Here is a 21170-nt window from a genome sequence, read left to right as displayed (position 1 = left end):
TCACCGACTCCATTACAAAAGGAACTAACATTTATCTATCACTCTTATCTATCAATATCAATGGACTCAACTCACCAATAAAAAGACACAGGCTAACAGAATGGTTAAGGAAACAGGATCCAACATTGTGTTGCATCCAAGAAACACACCTATGCAACAAAGATAAACACTACCTCAGAGTGAAGGGCTGGAAAACTGTTTTTCAAGCAAATGGTGCCAGAAAACAAGCTGGAGTAGCCATTCTAATATCTAATAAAATAGACTTTCAACCCAAGTTAATCACAAAAGATAAGGAGGGCCACTATATTCTCATCAAAGGAAAAATCCACCAAGAGGACATCACAATCTTGAATATCTATGCCCCAAATACAAGAGCACCGAGAAACATTATTAAAGCTTAAATCATATATTGATCCTAATACCTTAATAGTGGGAGACTTCAACACTCCACTCTCACCAAGGGACAGATCAACTAGACAGACACCAAATAGGGAAATAAAAGCACTCACAGAATCCCTAAATCAAATGGACCTAATAGACGTCTACAGATCGTTTCACCCAAACTCAAAAGAGTACACCTTCTTTTCAGCACCGCATGGAACCTTTTCCAAAATAGACCATATAGTGGGTCACAAAGCAAGCCTCAACAGATACAAAAGGATTGAAATAATCCCTTGTATACTATCTGACCACCATGGACTAAAGCTAGACATCAACAACAACAGAAACAACAAAAAGCCGACACGCACATGGAAACTGAACAACTTACTACTCAATGACAGCTGGATTAAGGAAGAAATAAAGAAAGAAATTAAAGACTTCCTAGAATTCAATGAAAAGGAAGGCACAACATACCCAAATTTATGGGACACATTGAAAGCAGTGCTCAGAGGAAAATTTATAGCACTAAGTGCCTGCAAGAAGAAATTCGTAACATCACATACAAACAACTTAATGGCCTAACTGAAAACCCTAGAAAAAAAAGAAGCAGATACACCCAAGAGGAGCAGACGGCTGGAAATAATCAAACTAAGGGCTGAAATCAATCAACTAGAAACAAATAAAACTATCCAAAGAATCAATGAAACAAAATTCTGGTTCTTTGAGAAAATCAACAAGATAGACAAACCCATAGCCAAACTAACTAAAAAGCAGAGAGAAACTATCCAGATCAGCAAAATCAGAAATGAAAATGGGGACATAATCAAAGACACTGAGGAAATCCAAACAATTATTAGGTCATACTACAAAAGCCTATATGCCACAAAATTTGAAAATCTAAATGAAATGGATAATTTTCTTGAAAGATTCCATCTACCAAAACTAAGTCAAGATCATGTAGAAAGACTGAATAGCTGTATATTTCCCAAGGAAATCGAAGAGGTCATTAACAGTCTCCCCTCCAAAAAAAGCCCTGGACCAGATGGCTTCAGCGCAGAATTCTACAAGACCTTCAAAGAAGTGCTAACTCCAATTCTCCTCAAGCTATTCCACAAAATAGAAACAGAAGGAACATTACCAAACTCATTCTATGAAGCCACAGTCACCTTAATACCTAAACCACACAAAGACCCAACAAAAAAAGAGAACTTCAGGCCTATATCTCTTATGAACATTGACGCAAAAATACTCAATAAAATACTTGCAAACCTAATCCAAGAATATATCAAAGATATCATCCACCATGACCAAGTAGGCTTCATCCCAGGCATGCAAGGGTGGTTCAACATATGGAAATCCATCAATGTAATCCACTACATAAACAAACTGAAGGAAAAAAAACACATGATCATCTCCTTAGATACCGAAAAAGCATTTGACAAAGTCCAACACCCATTCATGTTTAAAGTCTTGGAGAGATCAGGGATACAAGGGACATACCTAAGGATAGTAAAGGCAATATACAGCAAGCCTATAGCTAACATCAAACTCAATGGAGAGAAACTTAAATCAATCCCACTGAAATCAGGGACAAGACAAGACTGTCCATTGTCCCCATATCTCTTCAACATAGTACTTGAAGTCCTAGCCAGAGCAATAAGACAACTAAAGGAGATCAAGGGGATACAAATCGGAAAGGAAGAGGTCAAAGTGTCACTATTTGCAGATGATATGATAATATACATGAGCGACCCCAAAAATTCAACCAGAGAACTCCTTCAGCTGATAAACATCTTCAGCAAACTGGCAGGATACAAAATCAACTCAAAAAAATCAGAAGCCCCCCTATATACCAAAGACAAAACGGCTGAGAAAGAAATTAGGGAAACAACACCCTTCACAATAGCCACTAATAACATAAAGTACCTTGGTGTGACTCTAACCAAGCAAGTGAAAGACCTGTTTGAGAAAAACTTCAAGTCTCTGAAGAAAGAAATCGAAGAAGATATCAGAAGATGGAAAGATCTCCCGTGCTCATGGATTGGTAGGATTAACATTGTGAAAATGGCCATACTGCCAAAAGCAATCTACAGATTCAATGCAATTCCCATCAAAATACCAACTCAATTCTTTACAGACCTTGAAAAAAAGATTCTCAGCTTCATATGGAGAAACAAAAAACCCAGAATCTCCAAAACGATCCTGTACAACAACAGATCATCTGGAGGTATCTCCATCCCTGATCTCAAGCTGTACTACAGGGCAACAATACTAAAAACTGCATGGTATTGGCATAGAAACAGAAAGGAGGATCAATGGAACCGCATAGAAGACCCAGAAATAAATCCACACACATATGAATACTCGATATTTGAGAAAGAAGCCAAATCCATTCAATGGAAAAAAGACAGCATCTTCAACAAATGGTGATGGACCAACTGGATGTCTACATGCAGAAAAATGAAAATAGATCCATATTTATCACCCAGCACAAAACTAAAGTCAAAGTGGATCAAGGACCTCAAAATAAAACCAGATACCCTAAATCAATTGGAAAAAAAAGCGGGGAACAGCCGAGAACTCATTGTCACAGGAGACAACTTCCTGAACAGAACACCAACAGCACAGGCTCTAAGAGCAACCATCAATAAATGGGACCTCATGAAACTGAAAAGTTTCTGTAAAGCAAAGGATACCGTCATCAAAACAAAATGACTACCTACAGATTGGGAAAGAATCTTCACTAACCCTTCATCTGACAGAAGACTAATATCCAGTATATACAAAGAACTAAAGAACCTGAAAAAGCAGCAAACCAAGTAATCCAATTAAAAAATGGGGAACAGAGCTAAACAGAGAATTCTCGACAGAGGAATATCGAATGGCAGAAAAACACTTAAAGAAATGCTCATCCTCATTAGCCATCAGGGAAATGCAAATCAAAACGACCCTGAGATATCACTTTTCAACCATCAGAATGCCCAAGATGAAAAACTCAAGTGATAACACATGCTAGAGAGGTTGTGGAGAAAGGGGAACCCTCCTCCACTGCTGGTGGGAATGTAAACTGGTACAACCACTCTGGAAAGCTATCTGGCGCTTTCTAAGACAATTAGGAATAGTGCTTCCTCAAGACCCAGCTATACCACTGCTAGGTATATACCCAAAGTTCGTTCAAGTACACAAAAGGGATAAATGCTCAACCATGTTTATAGCAGCTTTATTTGTAATAGCCAGAACCTGGAAACAACCCAGATGTCCATCAACGAAGGAATGGGTACAGAAATTGTGATATTTTTACACAATGGAATACTACTCAGCAATCAAAAAGGAGGAAATCATGAAATTTGCAGGCAAATGGTGGGACCTAGAAAAGATCATTCTGAGTGAAATATCCCAGAATGAGAAAGAAAAACAGGGGATATACTCACTTATATAGACCTATAAGATATGATAAACATAATAAAATCTATACACCTAAAAAAGATAATAAATTGAGCGGACATGGGGTAAGATGATCAATCCTCATTTAGAAAGACAGATGGGATGTGCATTGAACGTGTGACAGGAGTCTACTGAGCGCATCTGAAAGACTCTAACTAGCAGTGTTTTCAAAGCAAAGACTCATGACCAAACCTTTGGCAGAGTACAGGGAATCATAAGAAAGAAGGGGAGTTAGTCTGATGGGGAAAGGATAGGAGCTCCACAAGGACCAAATATATCTGGACACAGGGTCTTTTCTGAGACTGACATTCAACCAAGGATAATGTATGGATATAACCTAGAACCTCCACTCAGATGTAGCCTGTGGTAGCTCAGTAACTAATTGTTTTCCCAAAGTGAGGGGAACAAGGACTATTTCTAACAGGAACTCAATGACTGTCTCTTTGGTCTCCCCACCCCCGAAGGGAGGAGCAGTCCTGTTAGGCCACAGAGGAGGGCTTTGCAGCCAGTCCTGAAGATACCTGATAAAACAGGATCAGAAGAATGGGGAGGAGGTCCCCTCTATCAGTGGACTTGGAAAGGGGTACGGTGGAGATGAGGGAGGGAGGGAGGGAGGGAGGGACTGGGAGGGAATGAGGGATCAGGACACGGCTGGGATACAGAGTTAATAAAATGTAACTGATAAAAAAATAATAATAATAAAATAAAAAATAATAATTTGGACTTGGCAATTAGTTTGATTCACCTCCAAAGTACATGTTTTAAAGAATTAAATGATTTCAAGTGATAATTATGGCCATGAATAGTAACTACTGGTAAATGTGGGATGGCCTTGAAATGTCCAACTACATTCTCTTCATCCTGCTCTAATTAGACAGTCTCCGGAAAGTCTTATTTCTCTGAGATATTTTAATAAGAAAATGGTATCATTGATTAATTATGAAGGTGAAACAGCTTATGAAATAAGAATGTAAAACAATTTTCAATTGAGTTAAGAAATTTAAAGAATGTTATGGCTCCTTTCTCCATTTTTAAAGTGTGTTACTTCAGTTCCTGTTACAACTTCTCTGAATCTGATTCAGTCTCCTCTGTCTTCTGAGTCCTCTTGTGACTACTAAGAGTCCAAGCTGGATAATCTAGGTACATCTCTCCACCTAAAGTTTCTTAATGACATCTTCAATATCCCTTTATCATGTAATATGACATACTTAGGGCTCCAGAATCAAAACATGGAGATACTTGGGAGGACCTTTATATTATATTATATTATATTATATTATATTATATTATATTATATTATATTATATTATATTATGTTATGTTATGTTATGTTATGTTATGTTATGTTATGTTATGTTATGTCATGTCATGTCATGTCATGTCATGTCATGTCATGTCATGTCATGTCATGTTATGTTATGTTATGTTATATCCTCTCACATATATAAAGCTATTTAAATAAGACTTCTTTGTCACCTATATCCAGAATAAACCAATGGGAATAAGCATGCTGTAATCTTATACATATATTGTTATGGCATATGTAAACAAATCCTAGAGAAAGCTTCTTCACTTTAGGAACATAGAGATTTATATCTAAGTCTCATTCATCCGTATTCAAATACATTCATTCAAATAAAAATGCAGGAAAGAGGAAATAATAACAGTAAAAATATAATTTTCAGGATGAGGAGGTGAAATCTAGTGCAAATATTATTCTTTACAACATTCTAACATTAAACACACACACACACCACCACCTTCTTCTTTAAAATGTTATAAGTGATATCGCAATATCTTATTCTTTAGTTTTTTAAAATATTTTTTTTTACTTTTAATTGTGTGTGAGACTGTGTGTGCATGTGTGTAACAAGGAAATCATGAAATTGGTAATCAAATGGTGGGAACTATAAAAGCTCATCCTGAGTGAGGTATTCCAGAAGCAGAAAGACACACATGCTATATACTCACTTATAAGTGGATATTAGACATATAATATAGGAAAATCATATTAAAATCTGTAAGCCTAAAGAAGCTAAGCAAGAAGGAAGACCCTGTGAATCCTCATTCAGAAAGGCAAACTGGATAGACATTGGAAAAGGGAGGAAACAGGGAACAGGACAGGAGCCTAAAATAGATGGCTTCTGAATGCCTCTACCCAACAGGGTATTGAAGCAGATGCTGAGATTCAGAGCCAAATTTCAAGCAGAGTTCAGGGAATCTTATGAAAGAAGGGGGAGCTAGAAAGACCTGGATGGGACAAGAGCTCCACAAGGAGAGCAACAGAACCAAATATCTGAGACCAGGGATCTTTTCTGAGACTGATACTCCAACCATGGACCATACATGGAGATAATCCAAAACCCCTGCACAGATGTATCCCATGGTAGTTCAGTGTCCAAGTGGGTTCCATAGTAATGGTAACAGGGACTGTCTCTGACAAGAACTCAGGGTCTGGCTCTTTGATCAGCTCCCCCTGAGGGCGGGCAGCCTTACCAGGCCACAGTGGAAGACAATGTAGCCAGTCTTGCTGAGAGTTGATAGGTTAGGGTTAGATTGAAGGGGAGGAAAACCTCCACTGTAAATGTACTGGGAAAGGGGCATGGGAGGAAAAAAGGGAGGGAGGGTGGAATCAGGAGGAGATGAGGGAGGGGGCTACAGCTTGTATACAAAGTGAATAAATTATAATAAATAAAAAATAAAAAGTATGACTGCTAGGATCTTCGGTGGGGAAATGGGAACATTTGGATCAAAATCACAAAATTTCAGTTATATAATAAACTGGTTCTGAAAATTAATGTATTACATAGTATAATGTAATGTAATGTTATGTAATGAAGTTAACTGATAATTATGAAGTAGTTAGCATATTCACAGAAATAATAATCTTTATGAGGATATTTATATATACATTTTGATTACTTCAGATATACATAAATATAAAAGGGTTATGTGCATCTTTAATGTAAATACTTTGTAAAAAATAAAGAAAAAGTGCATTATTAGAACAAGAAAAATACATAAAAATTCAAATTGGATAGTTCTTTGTTTTAATGTTACACTGCCAATATTAGTCTATTTATTGTGTTTCAGGATTATCCCAGAACTACTTATTTCCTCTTTTTGGAGCTAGATTCTAAATTAAGCTAATTCATATGAACTGTTCTGGAGCAACAACCTGATTTGCTGATCTGCCTGCAATAGCTGCAGATGTCCCAATCTCAACTCCTAGGTCCCAGGTTTGAAGGCTGCAGAGTGTAACCAGTGGGAAAGAGGCCTGTGTAGACCACAGTCTCCTGGGAAGGTCCTATCTTCCTGACCGAGCAGACTGGATGTCAGTGCAGACTCTATTCTATGTGAAGGAGGAGGATGTCAAGAGGAGAAGATTCCCTGGAAAAGAAGATTCCCTGGAGAAGATTCCAGGGAAAGTAGAGATTTTCTGGCAGGGTGGTTGACTCACTGTCTCAGGTCAACCCTGCCACCCTTGATGACCTGCACAGTGCCAGAGACACAGCAGAGCTCTCTGTGGTTGCAAATGTGTTTCCTCATTTTCTTTTTTCTTTTTTTTTCTCAAGCTTCATTACAATGTGAATTCATTTTTTAAATATCTCAGAGTGTTCTGGATACTTAAACAGACAGTTCAGTGACTCCCTCTCTTAGGGCAGTCATGGGCTGCTCATCTATCCCTGTAACTGTCTTCTTTTCTCTACTTTTCTGGGGCAACCCTACCTCTCAGGCTCAAAGAACTCCCCACACCCCTCAGCTGGGCAAAGCCATGTACCTGCTCGGCTGGTACCCCAAGCAGTCACTTCCACCACAGAACAAGGGTGCTGAGGTTCCTTGAGGTCACCAGGGCTGGCATTTAGCAGGACAGAGCCCTCCCAACCACCTCCTCCCTGTCCCTTGGTTCTGCTTGGTGTAGTAGTGTAGAGACTAGAGCCCACTAGGCATCAGGTTATATTTGTCCAGACAAGCGCCCCAAATTTCTTTTGCGCTTTGCTTTTTGGGTTTCACTGCAAGCTGGAAAGACTAGGGGTTGTCTCTGAAAATCATGTTCAGAAGCAGCCACTGGTAGGTCCCCTCAGATATGGCTGCAAACAGGTTCCCACTGCAGGTTTTAAATTCCTCACTTCTGTGCTGGTAGAATGGATGCACAAAATATCAGGAAACACATATCCAAGTGTTCCAGCACAGTGTGCATTCAGCTAATTGCAGAACAAACCAGCTCATGCAGCAGAACAATAGCTCAATCCCACCTCAATACCCCATTCTACCGTGGGAAGGTGGGGGAAGAAAAAATAAATAAGAAAAGAAGCCTCTCTAGAGGAACTCAAGAATATCTTTTGCCAATTTCACTAAAGTGGAAATGCTGCAGTTGAAATAAGGAAACTGAAGGAGAGTGGGAAGGAGACAATGAAAGATAGAAGATGACAGAGCAGCTGAGTGAAGGCTCAGCAGGTAAGAATACACACTTTTCGTCCTCTTACCCACTGAGCTAAAGACTCAGGACCACAGGTAACTACAGCTCCAGGGGATCCAATATCTTTAGCTTTCATGGTCATCTTGGCTCACATGTACACACCATCAGAAATAACTTAAAAAGAGAACAGCACAGATGGACAGTACCCCAGATTGTAGACACAAAAATCTTTCTTGAGAGCATGTTAGGATTTCCTAGCATGGAATAGTAGCCTGGTTCTCCTCTATGCAGGGAATGTTGTTCTGATCCCTCAGCTTCCAGATAAATGCAGGCACATGGAGTGGTGAGGGAGGAAGAGGACACCCAACCAGCCAGATCACCTGAATTAACTAACCCTGGCAAGCAGTGGGGTGACATATGTCACAGACAGATCGCCCTCAAAGTCACAAAAAGTTATTTTCCTTCTTTCTTCTTTTTTTTCTTTATTATGATTGTGTGTGTGTGTCTGTTTGTGCACACACACATGCAAGTGTATGGAATGGCACACTTGCAGAGGTCACAGGACAACTTTGCGGAGTCAGTGCTCCCTGTCACCCTCTTGTGGATTCTCGGTATACCCCTTAACCTGCTCAGCCATCTTGTCAGCCCAACATAAATTTAACAAAGTATCACAAAAAAGTTCAGTTTCTGAAGTTAATAGATAACCAAAACAAATGAAAGAATGCTAAAATAACTCAACCAAGCACACATAAAATAAACTGCATGTAAGCAGCAAATAATTGTAGTTAAATTTTTAACATCTTACAAACTAAGATTGAAACAGTGGTTTCAAATATACTTTAAGATTTATTTCATTTTATGCTATTTTATGACTATGACCATTTTGCTTACATGTATGTATGCATGCATGTTTGCATGTATGTATGAGATGGTGCTTGGTACCAATGCAGCCCAGAGGGTGGTGTCTGATCCCCTTGAACTGAAGTTACAGATAGTTGTGAGACTCTCTGTAAGTTCTGGGAACCAAACTCAGGCCTTCTGCTGAGCCATCTCTCTAGCCGCCCACACCCACCACGAAACAAATATTTAAGAATAAATCTTATGGGCTGATGATATTGCTCAGAGATTAAGTGCACTGGCTGCTCTTCCACAGGTCCTGAGTTCAATTCCCAGCAACCACATGGTGGCTCACAACCATCTGCAATGGTATCTCATGCCCTCTTCCGGGGTGCAGGTGTACAAGCAGACAGAACACTGTATACATATATACATAGTAAATAAATAAATCTTAAAAAAAGAAAAAAAATCTTACACAGGATCCCAAGAGTCCTGATATACAAGGAACATGGTGGGAGAAAGCAAAGAGATCTAAGTAAGCAGATCAGCATCTCTGCATTAGTGACTTTCTGTCCTTCCATGAAGTACCAGGACCCAAAACGAAATATGGAAGAAAGATTTTATTTTGGCTTATGGTTCTAGCTGGAGAGGCAGCATGGCCAGTGGGCAAACAGAGTGTGATGCTGAGAGCTCACATCTTCAGTCAGCCACAAACAGTAAGGACAGAGCAAACTGGGCCTAGGTCAAGGCTATGAACATTGAAAGCTTCCCCACAATAATTACTTTCTCCAGGAAGGCTGCAAGATAAAACTTCCATGATTCCCCACACGGTATTACCAACTAGGGACCAAATGTCGAAATGCTTGAGCCTAGGGGAAGCATTCAAACCATCATGATCCCTAAACCATCTTGCCACAGTTGTATCAGTTTTCTCAGTGGGCATATCTTGTCTGGCAGAGAACCAAGCAACCACCTTGGGTATTTTATAACTGCCTGCCTGTAACTCGAGCTCCAGTGAAGTGGACATCCTTGTCTGGCTTCTGTGGGCTACCAAAACTTATGTAGCAGGCATACAGATACACACCAATAAAAGCATAAAATAAAATCTAAAATAAATATAGATATACAAAAAATGTCTCTTTTGTTAATGGGAAAGCTCAATGTCTTTAGCACATACATACTTACAACATAAGCAATGTATTAATGCATTAAACTCATTTAAACTTCCTCTACAAGCCACCTATCAGGGATCTCCCTATCTCTGCCTCCTTAGTGCTCAGACTACAAGTACATACAGGTAAACCTGCTCCTTCTCAAAGTTTCTTTGTGTATTCCTGGCTGTCCTGTAGTCTCTTTGTAGACCAGACTGGCCTCAAAATCACAGAGATCTGTCTGGCTCTGCCTCCAGAATGCTGGGATTAAGTGCATATGCCAACATGTCCAGCTACACTTGGCTACTTATTTGTTTATTTATTTTACATAAATTCTGGGGACCAAATTCAGGTCCTTATGATTACAAATCAAGTGCTTTACTGACTGAGCTGTTTCCCCAGTTTGCAGGAAATAGATAATGCAGGCTAAAAGACATAGAAAATTTAGGATAGTTTTGGGAGGGCGTTCAGTAAATAAGAAACCCTAAGTTTATTTAGAAAGTCCTTTTCATTGGCAAAGCAAAACTAATCCTATCAGTTCAAAGATGGGATTCACAGAACACTTAAACTTGTTTTCTAGGTACCAAGGTGACTTTGGCTTCATAGAATGAGTTTGGTAATGTTGCTTCTGTTTCGATTTTTTTTTCAATGCAGTTTATTCAGGAACCTTGAACAATCATCTGACCTTGGGGAAAGCCAGCCCACAGCTTAAATAGCCTCTGGGTAGCCAACCCAGGCGTGCCACGTGGGCAATGCAGATAGATCCACATACATGGAAGCAAGCCAAATCCTCAGCCTTAGCCAAATGTGGAATTGTTCGTGACAGAGAGCACTCACCATCAGGAAGGTAGAAGGCGGAAACCAGCTCCATCTTTAAGGCACAGCATTCCGCAGTTCTCTACAGTTCCCCTTTTTTGTTTTAGACGCATCAGGCAAGAGTAGAGGTCTGATCTCTGATATTAGAAATAAATTGGGACTTTGTACCGATGTTCATTTAGGTGTCATCCACCCAAAGAGCATCAGACCCGTTCATTACCTTTTTCTCAGAGGCGGGACCTGGAGTATCAACCCGCATGCAATCAGACATGCTCTTCTCTGGGTCCAAAGAGGCTGACCCTGAGTGCAGTGCTTAGCCTCGCATCCTGAGCGTAACATTTTAGCTTTTTATTTGTGGAATAGTTTGAAGAGAACTGGAGTTAGCTCTTTTTTGAATGTCTGGAAGAATTCTGCACTGAAATCATCAGGTCCTGGGCTTTTTTTGGATGGGAGACTTTCGATGACTGCTTCTATTTCCTTGGGGGATATAGGACTATTTAATTGATTTACCTGGTCCTGATTTAGCTTTGGTAAGTGGAATCGATCAAGAAAATTGTACATTTCATTTAAATTTTCAAACTTTGTTGCATATAGACTTTTGAAGTAAGTCCTAATTATTGTTTGAATTTCCTCAGTGTCTGTAGTTATGTCCCCCTTTTCATTTCTGATTTTGTTTATTTTGATGGTGTCTCTCTGCCTTTTAGTTAGCTTGGCTAAGGGTTTGTCTATCTTGTTGATTTTCTCAAAGAACCAGCTCTTGGTTTCATTGATTCTTTGAATTGTTTTATTTGTTTCTAATTGATTGAATTTCAGCCCATTGATGCAAAAATACTCAACAAAATACTCGCAAACCGAACACAAGAACAAATCAAAGATATCATCCAGCATGACCAAGTAGGCTTCATCCCAGGTATGCAGGGGAGGTTCAATATACGGAAATCCATCAATGTGATCCACCATATTAACAAACAGAAAGAAAAAAAAAAAAACACATGATCATCTCCCTAGATGCTGAAAAAGCATTTGACAAAATTCAACATCCATTCATGTTTAAAGCATTGGAGAGATCAGGGATACAAGGCACATATATAAACATAGTAAAGGCGATATACAGCAAGCCTACAGCCAAAATCAAACTAAATGGAGAGAAAATTAAAGCAATCCCACTGAAATCAGGGACAAGACAAGGCTGCCCACTCTCTCCATATCTCTTCAACATAGTTCTGGAAGTCCTTGCTAGAGCAATAAGACATTTGAAGGAGATCAAGGGGATACAAATTGGAAAGGAAGAAGTCAAATTATCACTATTTGCAGATGATATGATAGTATACATGAGTGAATCCAGAAACTCTACCAGGAAAATCCTTCAGTTGATAAACACCTTCAGCAAAGTGGCCAGATACAAAATTAACTCAAAAAAATCAGTAGCCCTCCTGTATACAAAAGACAAAAAGGCTGAGAAAGAAATTAGGGAAACAACACCCTTCACAATAGCCACAAATGATATAAGGTACCTCGGAGTAACCCTAACCAAGGAAGTCAAAGATTGTATGAAAAAAATTTCCAGTCTCTAAAGAAAGAATTAGAAGAAGATATGAGAAGATGGAAAGATCTCCCATGCTCATGGCTTGGCAGGATTAACATAGTAAAAATGGCCATCTTACCAAAAGCAACCTACAGATTCAATGCAATTCCCATCAAATTACCAACACAGTTCTTTTTTTTTCTTTTATTATTATTATTTTTTTATCAGTTACATTTTATTAACTCTGTATCCCAGCCGTGTCCCGATCCCTCATTCCCTCCCAGTCCCTCCCTCCCTCATCTCCACCGTACCCCTTTCCAAGTCCACTGATAGGGGGGACCTCCTCCCCATTCATCTGATCCTGTTTTATCAGGTATCTTCAGGACTGGCTGCAAAGAGCTCCTCTGTGGCCTAACAGGACTCCTCCTCCCTTCGGGGGTGGGGAGACCAAAGAGACAGTCATTGAGTTCCTGTTAGAAATAGTCCTTGTTCCCCTCACTTTGGGAAACCAATTGGTTACTGAGCTACCACAGGCTACATCTGAGTGGAGGTTCTAGGTTATAACCATAAATGGTCCTTGGTTGAATGTCAGTCTCAGAAAAGACCCTGTGCCCAGATATATTTGGTCCTTGTAGAGCTCCTATCCTTTCCCGAACAGACTAACTCCCATTCTTTCTTATGATTCCCTGTACTCTGCCAAAGGTTTAGTCATGAGTCTTTGCTTTGAAAACTCTGCTAGTTAGAGTCTTTCAGATGCGCTCAGTAGACTCCTGTCATACGTTCAATGCACAACCCATCTGTCTTTCTAAACGAGGATTGATCATCTTACCCCATGTCCGCTCAATTGATTATCTTTTTTAGGTGTATAGATTTCATTATGTTTATCATATCTTATAGGTCTATATAAGTGAGTATATCCCATGTTTGTCTTTCTCCTTCTGGGATATTTTACTCAGAATGATCTTTTCTAGGTCCCACCATTGGCCTGCAAATTTCATGATTTCCTCCTTTTTGATTGCTGAGTACTATTCCATTTTGTAAAAATATCACAATTTCTGTACCCATTCCTCCGTTGATGGACATCTGGGTTGTTTCCAGGTTCTGGCTATTACAAATAAAGCTGCTATAAACATGGTTGAGCAAGAATCCCTTTTGTGTACTTGAACAAACTTTGGGTATATACCTAGCAGTGGTATAGCTGGGTCTTGAGGAAGCACTATTCCTAATTGTCTTAGAAAGCGCCAGATAGCTTTCCAGAGTGGTTGTACCAGTTTACATTCCCACCAGCAGTGGAGGAGGGTTCCCCTTTCTCCACAACCTCTCCAGCATATGTTATCGATTGAGTTTTTCATCTTGGCCATTCTGATGAGTGTAAGGTGATATCTCAGGGTCGTTTTGATTTGCATTTCCCTGATGGCTAATGAGGATGAGCATTTCTTTAAGTGTTTTTCTGCCATTCGATATTCTTCTGTAGAGAATTCTCTGTTTCGCTCTGTTCCTCATTTTTTAATTGGATTACTTGGTTTGCTGCTTTTCGGCTTCTTTAGTTCTTTATATATACTGGATATTAGTCCTCTGTCAGATAAAGGGTTAGTGAAGATTCTTTCCCAATCTGTAGGCAGTCGTTTTGTTTTGATGACGGTATCCTTTGCTTTACAGAAACTTTTCAGTTTCATGAGGTCCCATTTACTGATTGTTGCTCTTAGAGACCAACACAATTCTTTACAGACCTGGAAAGAAACATTCTCAACTTCATATGGAATAACAAGAAACCCAGAATTGCTAAAACAATCCTCTACAATAAAAGATCTTCTGGAGGTATCTCCATCCCTGATCTTAAGTTGTACTATAGAGCAACAGTTTAAAAACTGCATGGTACTGGCATAAAAACAGAATGGTGGATCAATGGAACAGAACGGAGGAACCAGAAATAAACCCACACACTTATGGACACCTGATCTTTGACAAAGACGCCAAAAAGCATAAAATGGAAAAAGGATAGCATCTTCAACAAATGGTGCTGGTCCAACTGGATGTCTACATGTAGAAATATGAAAATAGATCCATACTTATCACCCTGCACAAAATTGAAGTCCAAGTGGATCAAAGACCTCAACATAAAACCAGACACATAAATCAGCTAGAAAAAAAAAAGTGGGGAATACCCTAGAACTCATTGGTACAGGAGAAAACTTCCTGAACAGAACTTCAACAGCAGAGACTCTAAGAGCAACAATCAATAAATGTGAACTCATGAAATTGAAAATCTTCTGCAAAGTGAAGGACACCATCATCAAAACAAAGCAACTGCCTACTGATTGGGAAAGAATCTTCACCAACCCTTTATCTGACAGAGGACTCATATTCAGTATATATAAAGAACTAAAGAAGCTGAAAAGCAGCAAACCAAGTAATCCACTTAAAAAATGGGGAACAGAGCTAAACAAAGAATTCTCTGTAGAGGAATAACGAATGGCAGAGAAGCACTTAAAGAAATGCTCAACCTCATTAGCCATCGGGGAAATGCAAATCAAAACAACCCTGAGATTTCACCTTACACCCATGAGAATGGCCAAGATCAAGGACTCAAGTGAGAATACATGCTGAAGAGGTTGTGTAGAAAGGGGAACCCTTCTCCACTGCTGGTGGGAATGTAAACTTGTACAACCACTCTGGAAATCAATCTGGTGCTTTCTCAGACAACGAGGAATAGCGCTTCCCCAAGATCCAGCCATACCACTCCTTGGTATATATCCAAAAGAGGCTCAAGTACACAAAAAGGAAATTTGCTCAACCATGTTTGTAGCAGCTTTATTTGTAATAGCCAGAAGCTGGAAACAACCCAGATGTCCCTCAACTGAAGAATGCATGCAGAAATTGTGGTACATCTATACAATGGAGTATTACTCAGCAAAGAAAAATAAGGATATCATGAAATTTGCAGGTAAATGGTGGGTCCTGGAAAGGATCATCCTGAGTAAGTTGTCCCAGAAGCAAAAAGACACACACGGTACATACTCATTCATATAGACATACAATATAGGACAAACCCACTAAAATCTGTGCATCTAAAGAAACTAAGCAAGATAGAAGACCCTAAATGAAACGCTCAATCCCCATCCTGAAAGGCATATAGGATGGACATCAGAAGAAGAAGTAAACAGGAAACAACCTAGGAACCTACCACAGAGGGCCTCTGAAAGCCTCTGCCCTACAAACTATCAAAGCAGATGCTGAGCCTGATGGGCAACTATTGGGCCGAGTGAATGGAATTTTATGTAAGAAGTGGGAAATAGTAAGAGCTGGAAAGGACAGGGTCTCCACAAAGAGAGCAACAAAAAAAGGAAATTTGAACACACGGAACTTACCAGAGACTCATACTCCAACTAAGGACTCTTCATGGAGATAACCTAAACCCCCTGCACAGATGTAGCACATGACAGTTCAGTGTCCAAGTGGGTTACATAGTAATGTGAAGAGGGACTGCCTCTGACATAATCTGATTGGCCTGCTCTTTGATCACCTCCCCCTGTGGGGGGAGCAGCCTTACCAGGCCACAGTAGAGTACAATGCAGCCACTTTTGATGTGAACTGATAGACTAAGATCAGTAAGGAGAGGAGAATCTCACCTATGAATGGACTTGGGGAGTGGCATGCATGCAGAAAGGGGAGGGAGGGTGGGATCAGGAGGGGAGGAGGGAGGGGATAATGGGAAGATACAAAATGAAGAAAGTGTAATTAATAAAAAATTTAAAAAACCTTGTTTTCTAGTTTACTGGAGAGTCACTGTACTAAGAGTTAGACTTCGCCTTCCAAAATGGTTTCCTGGAGCCCATTATTGACCCACTAGTGTTAGGAGCCCCTGTATCAGCTCCCTGATTCCAAGCAGGGCTCAGTTGCTCTCACCTGGGCACCAGGCAGGCTTCGCTCAGATGATGGAAACGTACAACTAGATGAGTTGGGCCAGAGGCCTACTTCTTGGGCAAGTAGACACTGTGCTTCCCATGTAGGCAGCAGCAGCAGAAACAGCACCCTGGAAAAGCTCAGGAGGATGCAGGGAGGAGAGGTGGTGCCTCAGGATGAGTCATCGCCTTGGAGTCCAGGCAGCAGCTACCACCTCCACCACAAGACAATGGGGACCTTGTCTCCCGTGGAATTGCCCTGCCAGTGCCCATGGCTTCCAGAACCATCTCTTCCCCTGTGGAGGCTAGGGGCCTTGGTGTTCACCCTGCTTCTCCTCCATCAACAACCACTCTTCACACGCCACCACACCAGCTTCCTTCTCTTCTCCCCCGACCTGCTCAGAAGCCTCCCCTGCCAGAGTGCCACCAGGCCTGTCCACTGTTTCTGGCATGGCTGCAGGCATCTCATCCCCTGTCCTGCAAAGCAAATGAGGCCTCAACAAGCACGAGAAGGAGATGCAATGGTGACTGAAGTGCCTATACCCTGCTGTGGACTAGTAGGAGAATCCACTACCCTGGTCCTGGAACCTGAAGGAGAAGTTCTGCTACATAGGGCTCCCTCAGTACAAACTGCAGGTAAGCTGCAAGGGTAAGGGGAGAGATCTAACAGTGCCGAGCAGAACTCACTCGGTAGACCAAGCTGGTTGGCCTGCCCTCTGTCTCCTTGAGCACTGGGATTAAAGACAAGCACCACCCCAGCAGGCTTCACATGCTCATTTTTGCTATAGTACATTTCAGGATAATTTAAATCTTGAGGAAAAAGTTAGTACTTGGTAAATAAAGTAAGATGATTTGAAGGAAACCTTTGAGAATAGAGTTGAGGAATGGTAAATTTAGAAAGTTTAATTTCCTTACTCATTAGATGCTCCATAGGATGGGCTGCTTACATCAGGTATCATAAAGAATTAAAATAAAATAAAATAAAATAAAATAAAATAAAATAAAATAAAATAAAATAAGAGCAGAAACGCATAGGTTTTCACGTATATACATTTAAGTTGAAACTTTGGCACTAGAATCCAGGGCATCTCACCATGTAGCATTAACACATGTTTGAAAATTGTGTAGTGTGAAAAGGAATAGAACCACCAGTATTAAAGCAATATTGTCAAGAAGGCAATAAAATGTTCTTCTAAATTTCTTCTTTCTCTTATTACCATATACACTGGTAGCAAGTTTAAAATGAGGAAAGGAGTCAGGTGGTAGCCTTTTTATTTTTTCTTACAAGAGAACAGGAAACAAAATTGACATTGACCCTGTTTTCCACTGACAGTTTTAAAGAACATCAATTCTACACTGAAAGGACTAAAAAAGCATCAGACACTAACAATTGGTCAGTAGACCTTCACAGGGCTTTGAGGTGATACTCAGCAGAAGCCACTTTGTAATCACTGGCAGTAAACAGCGAAGCAGAATTCTTTGCCAGATACTTAAGGAAATCATGCAAATAGCCCAGCAGTAATGGAAGGCTATGCTCATCGAAGGGTGTATTGGCCAACACTGCCCTCTTCTCACCAAGGGGCTTATAGGCCAACATTGCGCCGATTCTCACAAATAATCTCAGTAGGTGTGGTGCCCCATAGATGTGTGACACTGGCACATCAGGGTGAGCCAGCAGGATCTCAGCATACTGGGGCCTTTCAAACTCGTAGAGCAGCTGAGTGCCCAGCATCACATTGAAATACTTTTTTATCCCCCCCACAACTTCATCAACTGCGTACTCCTTATTATCAGCCCTTCCGTGTGACTTCGTACAATTGGCATACTCCTCAAGAATGGCATCTACATTCTCTTTAGCAGGGAGTTGGAACAACTGCTTCTGCCTAGTGACCAAGTCCCAGTCCTCCACCAGCCATGGTTTTAATTCTTCAGGAATCTTCACTTCCACTTCCACATCCACTCTCTTCTTCAACGCCTCCTCACTCTCCACAGTGGCAACAGCTCGTGCCATTTTCTTCCGTTGGGGCTGGGGCATTTTGCTGCTGCTGCCACCATCTCCATTGCCAGGAGTCTTCTGCTTGCTCTTGCTTGTCTTCCGCACAGAACCAGAAGGGGCCTTCTCAGCAGAGCGACCCCCCCCCCATCTTACTGGAAGGGCTGGTTCAAGATTCTTTGGCAGGGAAAGAGCAGACTCCTTTCCTGAGGCAGCTCTTCTCATCTGACTTCTCTGCATGTTGCTTCGAATTGCTTTCTTAGAGTTGTCTTCTTCAGCAGATTGTTGTCCACAAGTGTGAGAAGCCTACTTTCTGGAACTCATTCAACCCTGTTTTTAGTGCAAACTACACTCTTCTTTCTTTCCCTTCCAAGGATTCCTAGCAATTTCCAAGGCAGAGTCTTACAGTTCTCCGAGGATGGTCTGGAAAGACGAAGTGGGAATACAACCCCCTATTCTGCAGGCAGGAATGCTAACAGGTTCTGCAACCGGGTTCAGATCTCCAGATCCTTTACTGTACAGCAAAGTTAGCTTTTCTGATGATGACCTGAAAGGAGAATGCAGTTCTTTGCCGCACGGGACGTGTGATCACTGCTGCTCCTCCAACCTTAAACAAGGGAAATGTCATGTGATTCAGCTAGTGAGAAAAACCAGGGAGCAAAATGCATACGGAATGCTGAGCAAGCTATTCTGTTGCTGAGTTTGAAGGATAAAACCTGAAGAGTTGGGCTGAGGCTAGCAACAACCTTTTGGATGCCACGTTAGGACATCAGATCTAATTCTACAATCCCGTGGGCTGTTTTCTTTTACCTTGAGGCATGCTTTCTCTTTGAATGTACTGGAGACCTGGCTGTCCTTGACTTTGCTTTGTACACCAGGGTGGCCTCAAACTCACAGAGATCTGCCTGCCTCTGTCTGTGTAAATTTTTGACCAGTGTCAATTCATTACCATTTATGATCCCAACTTTTTATTAAGAGTTGAAAGGTTCAAAGGCAGACCATGACTTGAATCCCAGCACTTGAGAGGCAAAGACAGGTAGATCTCTGATTTTGAAGCCAGCATTGTCTACAGAGGGATTTCAAGGACAGCCAGATAACTCTGGGAGAGTCAGAGAGAGAGAGAGAGAGAGAGAGAGAGAGAGAGAGAGAGAGAGAGAGAACAGAGACAGAGACAGAGTCAGAGGCAGAGACAGAGACAGAGCGAAAGAGACTTCGAAAGAAATGGCATGGTGAGCCATTTGAACACATAAATCCAAGCAGTCTGAGGAGACAAAAACTCTTGAGCCTGGGATGCAGAAGGAATGCCATCTCAATAATACCTAGAGTGCTGAATAGGTGCTGAAGCTTAAAAATGAATTATGCAAAGACAAAGACAAAAGACCTACTACTATAGTAATGATCTTTATATGGTACCAGTTAAAATGCCCAGCACAATAATGATATTCTGGTATTCGGGAAAGTATTGAATCAAGCATCATACTCTAATCATAAATATTCATGAGTTAGCAAAAGCATGAAACATGGATAATGAAATTCTCTAGCTTTGAGATTTTCCTGGCACACCTGTCCTAACACAGGTTAGATCAAGGAGAGACAACCTAAGATTGTGTGCATTAGTCAATGCTGACAATTTGAGTCATCTACAGCACTAAGAGATTCAATACACCAAAGAGGGTAAGAGTCTAACTTCCTTTAGCAGTTACAGCAAATATTTAAGCCAGTAGATGACTAAATTTCCAAACAAGAAAAAGAAAATAAAGAAATGACAAGAAAAGAAGAGAAGAGAAAAGAAAAGAAAAGAAAAGAAAACAAAATTAAAGAAAAGCAATGGTTCCTTTGATCTGGAACAATTTGGGACACTGATATTTTTTTACCTACTCCTTGAATAAGGACCCCTACAATGATTTCATCAAGGCTAAAACTGTATTCGTCATTTTAAAAAATGGCCCAGTGGAAGGGCAATGAAAAAAGGAACACTACTACTCAGTTTCCCTCTCCTCACCAGTGTAGCACTGGCAAAGAGCAACAACCTGCTGCCCCATCGGACTGCATTCAGCCCCAGCTTCTAAAAGGTATCTATCTCCAGAGCAGGGTGCGGGTTTCCCTCAAAATTAAACATTCACAGGCAACATGATTCTAACGGAAATGAAGAGTGCTGCCTTGCTCGACCTCCTTAATCTCTCTTGTAGGTTTCAGATGGCAACAGAAAACGAGACACCTGTGGGGAGAAGCTAAGGGCCCGTGGGAAAAACTATGGTTTAGAGCAACCAGGACCCTTTCTGGAGCAGCATCCTGTCTGGGGGATTGCCAGCCCCATCTGCAACATGAGAAACAGTGCTGACAGACTGTTTCCTCCAAGCATCAATGGCTTTTAGCATTGCTTGCTTTCAAGACACAGTCTAGCTATGTAGCTCTGGCTGGACTGGCAACCCATGGCAGTCCTCCTGCCTCGGTAGAGTGCATGAGATCCCATACCCAGGTGCAGTTCTATTAAAAGTTAAAGGATAGGTCAAGACTATTCACAATAAAAAACCTTTTTTAATAGTCCTAACATACTCCTACATCAATCTCTTAACAGACTGTCGCCATAGGGGATGAAAGAAATCGTCACCACCCTTATCCTCCAAAAGCAAACGCTCCAGAAATGGTGGTCGAACATGGCAGAACTCACACCTCAAAATAAATAAATAAATAAATAGAT

The 21170-nt window shown here is 40.8% G+C and overlaps 1 protein-coding gene across 1 annotated transcript; it reads right to left on the bottom strand.

The window, feature by feature from the left end:
• Positions 1 to 17881: 17881 nt before the first annotated feature.
• LOC132649996 (mortality factor 4-like protein 2) lies at positions 17882 to 18709 on the bottom strand. Its single transcript, XM_060374762.1, has one exon. It carries the CDS (start codon positions 18707 to 18709, stop codon positions 17882 to 17884), a length of 828 nt encoding a protein of 275 aa, XP_060230745.1.
• Between the last annotated feature and the right edge of the window lie 2461 nt (positions 18710 to 21170).

This window comes from Meriones unguiculatus, chromosome X (genome assembly GCF_030254825.1).
Source record: "Meriones unguiculatus strain TT.TT164.6M chromosome X, Bangor_MerUng_6.1, whole genome shotgun sequence".
Taxonomy (NCBI): Eukaryota; Metazoa; Chordata; class Mammalia; order Rodentia; family Muridae; genus Meriones; species Meriones unguiculatus.
Note: the sequence above shows the minus strand (reverse complement) of the source record. Positions and strands in the feature narration are given on the sequence as shown.

What these genes read in the sequence shown, in the direction of transcription:
- LOC132649996 (XM_060374762.1), bottom strand. Translation starts at nt 18,709, where the DNA reads ATGCAGAGAAGTCAGATGAGAAGAGCTGCCTCAGGAAAGGAGTCTGCT.